Raw genomic sequence first — 12758 nt, 5'->3', positions numbered from 1 at the left:
GGTGGCATTTCAGTTGATCTTGATGGCACTACAGCGGGATAAAAACCATTGTTTGATATCAAATCCCTAAAAATCGTGCTGATGCTTTTGGGGTCCTCGTTCCATTAGGATCATTGAAATCAACATAGTGAAGACCAAAGCGTTCGGTATTAGCTCTCATCCACTCTAAATTGTCAATTAATAACCATGCTTTATAAACTTTGACGTTGACATCATCAAGCTACAATTAAAGATTGTGATAAGAAATAATGAAAGAATTATACCGGCTTTCACAAGAAAATAAAAAAAAAGTTCAAATGTAGTAAAGATCAAAATGACAAATCCTTCAAATACCATCAAAGAGACACTCAAAACAAATGGAAACCGAAAATCAGACTCCTAGCCATGAAGTCAATAGTTGGATAAGCAACTGATGAAAAAAAAAACAAAATATCAAAATCTAACAATGATAAAAAAATCAATATGAGATTTTTTTTCTATTTGTAATTGAATATGAATGAGTTCAAATGATGTTGCATTACAATATTTATTTCATACAGCGAGGCAAGTCTGCTTTGGTATGCTATGACTACGCTAAATGTTGAAGTCCATGCAGTCCCCTCCTCTTAATTTGTTCTCTGGTAAATACATGTAGTTGTCTCATTGACAATCATACACTTTGTTCTTATTTTGATTTTGATAAACCTAATACCGAAGTATTTGCTACTGGCATAAGCTGAGGATATAGTAAACGTTTGGTAGAACGCTCATTTCTTGTATTATAATCTTAGGGGAAAACAATTACAGAACCGACTTAATCAAAGAGAAAAATGGATACCATCCATACATTTTTTGCCATAGTAGATGAATGCTTAAACTTAAGTTTTTTGACACAACCCAATCAGACGTGATTTAAATGACCCCGTAATGCTAGGTATGTACTACTTCGCATTCGATACGTCGTTTAATACTAACTTTAAATTCGATTTCTTTATGTGATACTACCTACCTTTCAAAACGTTATTGATGTAATGCTTATGAAAATATACATGATGAGTATCTTGAAAGCTTTTATTTCTATCTTTCTGTAATATAAATTGGAGCGTTGCCATATTGATTTCTAATCCAGTTAAAGGCTTTACGTAATCCCAAGAGTGTAACCTTCAACCAAGAGGACACAGACCTACATGAGAAAGTAATGACATAACAAAGACTCCATACAGTCATTCCTTATGTCTATTGTAATGCAATAACATAGCACAATATACAGACTGTACTTAATTTCTCGTATAAAGTACCCTGCCACGTCCGGTCTGTGAAATTGTTAATTATTTTTCAGCTTCGTATCGATCGGATGAGTTAAGCCCATTTTAACTGATTTTTATAGTTTGTTCATATGTTGTCAAGTAACATAACTGTCCCAGGTTAGGGGGAGGGTTGGGCGCTCGCTAACATGTTTAACCCCGCCACATTCGGTATGTGCCTGTCCCGACAGGAGCCTGTAACTCAGTGGTTGTCATTTGTTGCTGTATATCATATTTGTATTTCGTTCATTGTTTTTACATAAATCAGGCCGTTATTTTTCTCGTTTGAATTATTTTACATTTGTCATTTCGGGGCCTTTTATAGCTGACTATGCGTTACGGGTTTTCTCATTGTTGAAGGCCTTAATGTGACCTATAGTTTTAACTTCTATGTCATTTGATCTCTGTTGGAGAGTTAAATCATTGGCAATTACACCACATCTTCTATTTTTTACACAAAACTTTTTCGAGGGATGAACAATAAAAAATAAAACTAATAAATCCGTTAAAGACTGTCTATGTTTAACCAGTAGGAAAACGAAATAAAAAAAAGAGATGTGGTTTGATTGTCAGATTTGACTACTTTCAACCTGAACTAAAATGACGTGGATATCAGCAATTGTAGATCACCGTGGTCTTCAACAGTAAGAACAGAACCATACCGTATAGTCTGCTATAAAAGGTCCCAGCATAAATAAAATGTGCTTTGATGAGGTTATGAGCTGATTCAACACTGTGTCTCTAGTCCTATAACTCCTGGAACCATGTGTCCGTCTCCGTACCTCTGTGTTACGAAAAAACACGGAGCTCATTAAGTGTAATCCATAGTTTTATCTTGGAGTTTAAACATATAATAAGTAATCGACAGAAAACTCATTGTTTTCAATACAATATAACAGTATAATCTATAGATCCTTTAAAGAATTTTTGAATTGCATATTACTGCAATTGCCCATGAACAATTTTTTAACTTTACATTTAACATATATCAAATTCGAACCATATAACCAAAATATAAAAAACCTGAATTTTAAATGGTCATGCTTTCTATTAACGTAATAATTATTTTTTGTCTTACCCTATCACCGAATTCTCGGAAGCATATCTTAGCATATTTAGCAAACAGGTCTGATGTAGATTCATTTAATCATCCCTTGTATGGAGTTTGTAAAGGTTGTGGCAAATCCCAGTGATACAAGTCACCATCTGTGCAATTCCAGCAGCTTTCAGACCATCAATCAATTTACTGTTATACTCAATTTCTTTACGATTAATATGTCCAATTGTACCGTCAGGTAAGATTCTTGGCCAGGATATTGAAAATCTGTAATGCGTTACCTAAACCGGACTGGTATGCGATATATGTTTGGTTGAACTATTCACGTCGCGCGTTTGTCACTGTAGGTATCAGCAATTCATTTAGCGATATATTCTAAATTCACACTTTTTTTAATGACAATGTCATGAATGTATAAATAACAATGAAGATTTTTCTCATTGTAACAGTCTATTATTTGTATATAGACGTTAAAAGACATATATGGAACTGGCACTGATTACAATGTTGTATGATGTATGATTTAAGTGATCATCAGCAAGAGATTGGAAAAAGGAGATGTCATGAAAATCTTAATCTTTTAGGACAAAAACGTTATATTTCGTGAAATAAATATCTCGATTAAAACTGATTTTAAACAATTGAAGTGCAAACCAATTCATATCAAGATAACAAACTAAAAACATTTTTATAAAACACTCATTTTTGAAAAATGTGAAGCTATATCCTTTCGCATTTTTACCTTTCTTTCTTAAATTATGATGTAATCAGCAATACTTAAATAGTTTCTCACCTTCATGTCCGACATAATTTTGATGTCTTCCTTGTATCTATGATAACTATCACATGCTTTGTCGCCTGTAGCATTGTTGTCTATCTTACCATTGTGTGAATGAACATCCCAGATGCTCGGTCCTTTCCCTTAAGTAGATGTAAAAATCTTGTATACATATAGATAGGATGGTGAGCCTTAATAGTCTATATCCACAATAAATTCCAAAATAAATGTTAAGACTGAGTAACTGTTTTGACCAATTCATGATACGTGCATCAACGTTTAAAAAATTTAAGTACTTGTTTGGAAACTAACTCATCACTTTAAACAGGTTCATATTGTAATAACCACACACTGTACACTCAAACGTAATATTACTATCTATAATGAAATATCAACAACCGGAAAGGAACATAATGGAGTCGATTTTTGATATTTCTGACGCATTGGATATTAACAAATTAGCATTGGGCTTTTAATTGACACACAAAAGAACTCTTTTCATTTTTTTTTCAAAATTTATACACATCTGTTTATACCTTAGAAATAGACGTGTTTAACTTATTGAACAATTTATTAATTAAACAAGCTATCACATACCATCTTCATTCCATGCTCCTTCTACTTGATAAGCTGCCGTTGCTGAACTCCAGGCAAAATCATCAGGAAAAGTCCCGTAGTAGAAGTCATCTAGCATTGGTAAATTGTTTGGATCACGTGGGTATTTGACAGATTCAAATGGCATAAGTGACACAGTTTCCTTGAAGAAACCGTTGGATAATATAAGATCCTTGTAAAAATAAGCTGAATCTTTTGGTATTCGTTTTCTTTGTGGATCCTTTAAGTCAACATAATACAAACCGAATTTATCTGTGAATCCTGAATTAAATTCAAAACCGTCCATCAAAGTATGAGCAAAAAATCCTCTCACATTACAATTGTCCAGTCGAATTGCTAAAAAGAGAATAAACTTAACTATATTTGAATTCAAGGTACTTGTTTTTTTAACATAATATATAAATATGGACTTATAAATATAGAAAAACGTTCCGGATGCATAACATTTATAAAGTGTTGCTGTCATTTTGTATAGCACTTGGTCGATACCGCTGCCGGTAGACTATTATTTTTCGAGGGTACCACTAGCTCAGTAATCTGTGCTTTGGGGCTTGCACGATATATAACATAACTTTCTTGAACACTAAGGTTATAAACACATAGGTATAGATTGCCTTAGTCGTATTTGGCCCAACTTTTCGGAATGTTGAGTTATTACTGCTCTTCAACTTCGTAATTTGATTTTGCTTTGCAACAGTTTAATTCCAGCGCCACTGGTGAGTCTTATGGAAACGAAACGTGCGTCTGACATAACACATTATTATCCTGGTATCTATTATGTGATAGCTTGTTTAATTAATAAATTGTTCAGTAATCTATTTCTTGAACAGTCCGTTGATAAATCTAGAAATGATTAAGAAACTAAGGTTCCAACTCTTCGAGCAAAGCTGTATTGAGATGGATTTGGCTATAATTTGTATGTCACTTTTGATCTATTAGCTGTGCACGTTAATCGGTACATATCTGCTTTCAAATTTGTGGCTGTGAGCGTTCATGCTGAAGGTACATTTAGGAAAGCGCTTTGGAGTAGTCATTCCGTCTGAATTTACTCTCATGAACCGAAAATATTTAATCAAACATTCGTGTATTAATTTTACACCAACTACACTTTGAAAGTTGATGGCAAAAACAAGAAAAAAACAGCATACGATGTGACAAAACGATCTCCAGTATCATTAATATCTTTTGGGATGCTGTCATGTTTATAGATGAGTGGTTTGATTGCATTTAATAGTTGTTTATTTTCTTAACCCGTCTCTACATATTCCGTAATAGACAGCATGCAGGCATCATTAATCTTCGGTCAAAAGTTCACACAAACATAAACAGGTCAGATAAAGTTGCATGCTTCATGTTTCGAAGTATATGTCTTGTTGGAAACAAGTGGATCACAGTTTTAATTACTTGCTCATTGTGTGAACAGCTTTTAAAGCATTTTTTCAAAACATTTATCATCTATCCCCACCGCATGATTCACCTTCAATATTTAAAACGACAGGGGAAAGAACTCAACAAATGAACCTCTTGAAATATTCAAATTGTAATTCAAAATTTCCATTTTATTTTCCAAGCATTTCATTTAACCTCTCCAACCTCTACTCAAGACCTTAACCTCGGTAGCCCACCTTCACACGGAGGCTGGTCCATTGCCACACATGGGCCGGCAGAAGAAGCTTCGTTTTGTCCTTCTTTCGATCATCTGTGTTGTTAAAGTTGAGCGTAGTGGTTGTACTTTCCACGAAAAAACTGTTTGCTGACAAAATCCTGGAGCAAAATTATTTTTCAGATAGTTAAGTGATTTCCCAAGGCGAAAATTTGATACATTATACCGTATCTGTAGTACCACTGGTTCCATGAAAGTTATTATTTAAAACTACAATCTGACAGTACACTTTAATTACCCTTATCAGACTGGACCCTTAAAAATGTCATACCTCGATTGAAACATATGTAAAAGAAACTCTTTCAGAGATTACATACATAGAAGGAAACCCTCTCAAAGCACTTATTCACACTCCGAGTACATATGTTTCCCTTAAGTTTCCCCTTGTTTGTTTACCGATTTCAAATAATTTGTCCAGTTTAGAACAAAGGTTTACTCCTGCCAACTCAAATATTCAGACATGCACGTATCTTTGATGAGTTTTAATTTTTTTTTTAATGTTTTAATCAGAATAATTTCTAAACATTCCCTTTAGCCAAATAAGATTTCAAATACAAATATCGTTACAATAACATGGAAAAGCGAAAATGATGAACAAATATATGAACATATAAAATACATAGGTCAGTAGTAACCTTTTCATTTAAAATTTTCAGAAAATAGTAATGACACAATATCCGGATATACCTTTTAGAATTTCATTTATATATTTCTTGAAATATGATATCCTATGCTGATCATGAAGTCTTCCATCATGGTCTGATCGTCCTGTCTCTGTAACGTAAACAGGGACATCTCCATACTTGTGTTTTATCCAATTCAATGTTTTCCTCATTGCAAAAGGCGTCACATATGATTCATAACCCGTGTCCGTTCTATTAAAAAAATCAGTTATCCGTTAAAATATTATATATCATTAAGTTTTATACATAAAAACTGTGAAAGAATGCAACATTTTGCGGAAATATCAAAAGAAAAAATAAAGATAATGAACCCCATACAGAGTTACAAACCTATAGCTCTGTCTTGAGTATACCGAATAGACTAGATGGATTGACAGTTGTATCATATACTTTTGAAAGCACCAAACATGTTGTTCCTATGAATAGTATTTGATAATTAAATATTTCTTCCTTTTGTTTGTATTAAGTATAAGAATTATGTTAGAATGAGCTAGTACATCAAATTCTGCCTATTTGAACAACGTAGATTTGAGAGGCTTATAGATGATAATTAATTAAATGATTATACAGTATCTTTGTTGATATTTTTATATACCTTTCCCAATTTGTATCTGCTGAGTAATCAACCATTCCATCTTTGAGTACACCTTTCAACTCTCCTTCGTGTGTCGTAGGTGTAACTTTTAATGCTGTGTAGAGATTTAGACCTAGGAAGTCAGCAGATCCTATAAATATTCGATTTATATGTAATTTATAATATTTCATTTGGTATAAATATAAAAAATAAGGACATGTGGTTTGATTGCCAATGATACAACTATCCACCAGAGTTAAAATGACGTGGATGTAAGCAATTAGATGTCACTATACGGCTTCAACAATGCGAAAAATCCAATACCGTAAAGTCAGCTATGAAAGGTCACGGCATCTGAGAAAACTGACAGCCTAATTTATAACAAAAAAAATTACGAAATACAAAACTGACTGATATGAACAAACGACAACGACACTGAATCAGCGAATCCTGACTTGGGACTGGCACATACTGAATGTGGCGGGTTAATCATGTTTGTGAGTGCTCAAATCTTCTCATTATCTTGGACCTTGGTGTAACAGCACAACATAAGAACAAACTAAAAATCAGTGCAAAAGTTTTAACTCAAAAGAAACATACCAAGCATAAAAACAACTACAGTAACTCAAAAAACAATAACACGTAGCACCGGTATAAGAATACTCGCAGTTACTGGAAGCTAGATCAATGCCAACTACGACATATGAATAAAGAAACTCATGAATCAATCAGTCCACATGCAACGGATTTAGTAAAAGACGTCATAAACAGTCTAAAATATAAGTAAACAGTATCGACAGGATATAGAATCATGAGTATTAATAACTGTACATCTGTAGCAATATACTAGAAATAAAAAGATGTGGTATGAGTGCCAATGATTTTAAGATCCAAATGGCCTTTACATTACTGTAATTTAATCTTACCTCTTAAAGACTCCTTCTCATGTTCAGAAAATGATGGAAGTCTTTGAATCTTATTGCTTTTATTTACACTTGATTTCATCTGTGCAGGATAATCTCCATCGCCAAAAATAGGATTTGCAAACCAATCTAAGTCAAATGCCATAGCAGTTGCGGAGGCATCCCAATCGCCTGGACTATACATCCTTAGAGGGTCAGCCCATTTTGTCCCTAATGCTATTCCCACTTTACCTATTAAAAAGAATATACGTGTGTCATCAACTACACCATGCCAGAAACTCAAGAAAAATTATTTCCTGTTTCGATAGCAAATTATTCGAATTTTAATAAATTCACAATCTTAATTGTTTGTATCAAGTTTTTAAACGGCTTTTTCAAATTGGTAAAATGAAATATGATTGATTCTATGTTTATAAACCTATTTCTTTATGTGCTTGTCACAATTTAGGAGAATGTAATTAAGTGGTTGTCATTTTTGTGCTGAATGTAATATTTGTTTTTCGTTTTTTATCATATATCCGGTCGTTTGTTTCCTAGTTTGATCTGTTTCACATTTTGTCATTTCAATGCATTGTATTGCTGAGTATACGGTATGGGGTTTGCTCATTGTTAAATGTCATATTGGGGACCCAAAGTGGTCTACATCTAGATAGATGAATTTACACCAAATCCAATAACATTTCATTAGCGTTCAGTAAATTAACTAAATAAAACCTTATTTTAACTTTTAAAGTTTTGTGATGTGTTCAAACGTGTTTATTGTCAAATAAAAATTATGCTTTTCCATTCACCAATTGTTGATATCCATATACTGCAGCATGAATATTTTGTCAACTAACCTTTTTGCTTTTTCTTAAACATAGCCTGGTACGTTCTATATACTGCAGCATGACTATTTTGTCAACTAACCTTTTTGTTTTTTCTTAAACATAGCCTGGTACGTTCTATATACTGCAGCATGAGCTCTGAGCAGGTTGTGAGCAGCAAGGTAGACCCCTATTCCATCTCTATGTCCAACAGATGGAGGGAAATATCCCGTCTCATACCCTTCATAAGCTAATAGTTTAGGATCATGAATTGTTATCCACATCTTAACCTTTAAATTCATAACAGAAGAAAAAAAATCAATAAAAAGACAAACACTGTAAATCATACTTCTGAAGTCTAGAATACAGAGACAAGGAAGATTTTGTTTTGCATTTGATCATAGTACAAAACTTTACTACGACTATGTATTTAAATTAGTGCAAAACCTTGAATATATTATATCATATTCTTAGAACATATGCCAATTTGAATAATTAGACATTCACAATATAAAAAAAAATCAGAATGTTAGAAAGCGTGTGTGGTTTTCTTTTACACAGGATCAGATTTGTTTCTCTTTTTTGGTATATATTTTTCTTGCAAAGTACATATATTATGACTTCCCTATGTCAAGCAAAATGATGATACTTTCAGCTACTCCTTTGTTTAAATCTTTTGATATTCTGCATCACTTATAAGCAGGACTCCTGATATTGCATGGCATATAATCAACCATTATGTAGGTTGTTATTATTATGTGATTTCCTGTTTTCACAATCCTTTCTCATTGTATTTCCAGTATTATTGTGTGTGTGTTTTTTAAATTTTGTGAAGCTAGTCATGAAATTTTGACATAATCATACAGAAATTACTTTTCAAGTACATTTTTTTTTCATTAGATTGAACAATTTATGGCTAAGCTAAAATTTCAAATTATATCCGTTCATTCTTCTCTCTCATGTGTAGTGTCATGAAATATGTGCATATCTACCTACCAGAAATGAATAAAAAGCAGCAAGTCGGTATAATTTTACAAAATGAATGAACGGAACAAAACGAGTCTCAGGTCGATCCCTTTATCGATTATAAATGACTAGACCGTCTAACCTTTCTTTTTATAAGGAACAACTAGTTACCCATTTTATTTAAAGTCAATATATATCTGAACTGAATGTAGTATTGGCAAGGCATGTATAGCTATAAATTTTGAATAACATTGTAGTGTTGAATGATGAGTATATATATATATCATCTCCGATGAATGGTAAAATAAAAATTTATTATTCAAATTATGTTGTGTGTTTTTTTATTTTTTTGTGTGTTTTGTCTATGATGTGACTTCGTCTCAGTTAAAAACACCTTACATAAAATTAATTAAATACATACCCTATTTCCATATTCTTCAAAACACAGCCGTGAAAATTCGTTGAACAATGTGACAGTATGGTTGTCGAGCCATCCACCAGAATTTTGTAACGCTTGTGGTAGGTCCCAATAATTGAGTGTCACTACAGGTTCTATTCCTGAATCAATTAAAGCATCAATCAGCTGTCTGTAATATTCTATTCCAGCTTCGTTTTTCGATTGAATAGTACCATTTGAGAGTATACGTGACCATGCTAACGAAAACTTGTAGTGACTCACCTATGAAATAAAAAGCAAAAATAAATTGCATTATGGTTTTAAAGACTTGCACATTAATCTATAAAATACTTTTGCATGAACACTTAGAATATGGTTTCTTTTAATTTCAAGCGCTCGTTCATTTATCATTGGGATTATTTACTCATTCTCAGGAAATCGGGTCCAATACTTGATTTGTTGTCCCTGTAGATATTTAAAGCCTCGTCTGCTTTAAAATGTCAAAAAAAATATGTTTTTGAAAATCAAAGGAGATATCTAGCTAAAACTAACATAATTTCCAAGTAGAAGAATATCAAAACTACTCCAGCCTCACACAAAAACGTATTATTTTGAATAAAACGAATGTCCCTGGTGGTATGGATATTTTTTCCTGTTGAGTATTTGACTTAAGAAGCTTGCAAAACATGTACTTATGTTGCCTTTTCCGATCTTTCACCATTCTGCCAGTCCATATTTATATCATTTTAAGTAGTTTGTCATAAAAAAAACCAACACAGTTTTGAGATTATATGTCACTATTTCTTTGACCAGATACGTTACCAACTTTTAATCAAACTCTTCATTTATCTAAAGGTCAATTGAAAGAATAACTATGTTGCTTTTGAAGTGTTAGTCCATAGTTGTAACCAAAAACAAAATTATTTGATGTGTATTTATAACAATTTGGAAAATTCATAAGCTACTTAACTGGGAAATTGCTTTTGTACATTAATTTTGAACAGATACGTTACTGTGGAATCCTTTGCATAAAAATTAACCACTTGCACGGGATCTATTTAACTGCATAAATATGTTTTAACATATTTGATCTTCCTTTTCAACAGTGAAAAATGTCCTGTTATTAGAAACATATTTGAAATAATGAACCAAGAATAGTTTGTTAAACAGATACAGTACCAACAGATACGTTACTATGTTTCGATTAACGATGATTTATCGATATCATTTCGGTATTCAGACATATGAGCTATCTGCCTTAATACATTTTTGTTTTGTTTTATGATCAATGAATAATATCATCAGTACAACAAGTAATGAGCTGCAATTTGCGAAGAGGACAACGTCAAATTTGGTAATTGTACTTTTAACTGGATATTTTAATATATTTTTCGCTAATATGTTAATTTAGATATTTTAACACACAGATAGGAATAAGACATTTGAATTTTGTACCAGGATAAAAATAATGTTAAAGTATTGTAATTCAGGGTGCAAACATTAAGTAATGTATTTGTTTCCTATGGTAACGTATTTGTTTCCTATGGTAACGTATTTGTTTCCTATGGTAACGTATTTGTTGCATGCCTTGAACAGATACGTTACATCTTATATTCTATTGTTTCATTCAAGTTTTAAGCATTACGCTCACTTCTTTGATTTCAAATATTATATATTTAAAGTTTATTTATAATTAATAGTTCCAGAACCGATATAACAGAGTTTTCAATATCAAAATCGTCTTCTCAACAGATACGTGATCTGTTTATTTCCAAGTTGAAAAAAAAAGATAAGATATATAAACATTTGAAAAAATATATGAAATTAACAAGTACAGTTGTTGATAATTGATATTTAAACATATTTGGATTAATATCTTGATACATATTTTATTAAGAACAACTATTTGTTATGTTTTTGTCTTCACAGTTAAATTTAATCAAGATATGGATTCCGAAACAATTCATTAACTTTTCAGAGTCTATCCCCAAGATTTATGATTATTAATTGCATCTTATGTACCTCTAGAATAGTTTTGGAGGAAAATATTAAAGCAATGTCACTTTGTATGAAAATTCGTTTGCTAAGGAAATAAGACATGACGGTCACGTATCTGTCATGTGGAAAACAGTGACCCATAGTCTTGACCACGATATTATTTTCACAGTAAGAGCTAAGATCAACAACTGTGGAATCTTTCAAAATATATATATACGAATCATTTGAGCATTATTAAAAGTTGGTTTAGACAAATTTATTGTCCAAGTATAATTTTGGCAAATGGTCCCGATTTGCTGAGAATCAGTGTTTTTGCAATGCTTGTGGACGAGTTTAGACCATTGTGGACAATGGAAACAATTAGAAATACAATCACCCACAACTAGTTTAAACGTCTAGGATGCAATTTCATGACCTTAATAACAAAATAATATATTATATTTGAAATAGAAACACATATATTTCAGCATTAGCAAATACTTCATACGTTTTTTATTTTCAATTCTCGACTTTGTGAATTTAAAAACTGACAATGCAGTTAACAGAATAAATAAATAAACAATTTGTAAAAATTTTAAATCAGTCTGTTGAAACACAAGAACATACATTTAGATCTTTTAACAACTGTACATCTCTTAGAAACAATCTATAACTGTCTGTTGATATATCGCCGGTGTCGCCATTTATTGCTTTTCCAGCATGAGTAAAATCATCCCAGACACTATGTCCTTTCCCTAGAAAATGTAAAAAAAAATGTATAGCTACAATCATGATAATTCAGTAGTACACAATGAATACAGTATCCCCTAGATACATAATCAACTAAGCCTGGTCGTTATTTTGTCGTTGACGTCGTCCTTTAGGGAGTGTTGTGTTATGAAAAAATCTTTTATTATGTCTGATTTACAAATTGTCTAGACCTTAATGCGATTTTTTTAATATCTTTCACCTCATGTTTTACTCTTAGATGTGTTAAAAAAATGTGTGTATTCTAATTGACCTATAAACAACATCT

General features: G+C 32.1%; 1 protein-coding gene across 1 annotated transcript in view; it reads right to left on the bottom strand.

Annotated features, from left to right (window-relative positions):
* The window catches only part of LOC127712489 (lactase/phlorizin hydrolase-like), a 30813-nt gene that overhangs the window by 16568 nt on the left and 1487 nt on the right, over positions 1 to 12758 (bottom strand). Inside the window, exons 3-10 of the mRNA XM_052218954.1 lie at positions 12350 to 12477; positions 9770 to 10027; positions 8486 to 8672; positions 7580 to 7807; positions 6675 to 6804; positions 6084 to 6271; positions 3716 to 4069; positions 3134 to 3261 (exon numbers count right to left, since the gene is read on the bottom strand). Of these exons, the coding sequence (XP_052074914.1) occupies positions 3134 to 3261; positions 3716 to 4069; positions 6084 to 6271; positions 6675 to 6804; positions 7580 to 7807; positions 8486 to 8672; positions 9770 to 10027; positions 12350 to 12477 (1601 nt within the window). The remainder of the gene's footprint in view (positions 1 to 3133; positions 3262 to 3715; positions 4070 to 6083; positions 6272 to 6674; positions 6805 to 7579; positions 7808 to 8485; positions 8673 to 9769; positions 10028 to 12349; positions 12478 to 12758) is intronic.

This window comes from Mytilus californianus, unplaced genomic scaffold, assembly GCF_021869535.1.
Source record: "Mytilus californianus isolate M0D057914Y unplaced genomic scaffold, xbMytCali1.0.p SCAF_8, whole genome shotgun sequence".
NCBI classification, from domain to species: Eukaryota; Metazoa; Mollusca; class Bivalvia; order Mytilida; family Mytilidae; genus Mytilus; species Mytilus californianus.
Note: the sequence above shows the minus strand (reverse complement) of the source record. Positions and strands in the feature narration are given on the sequence as shown.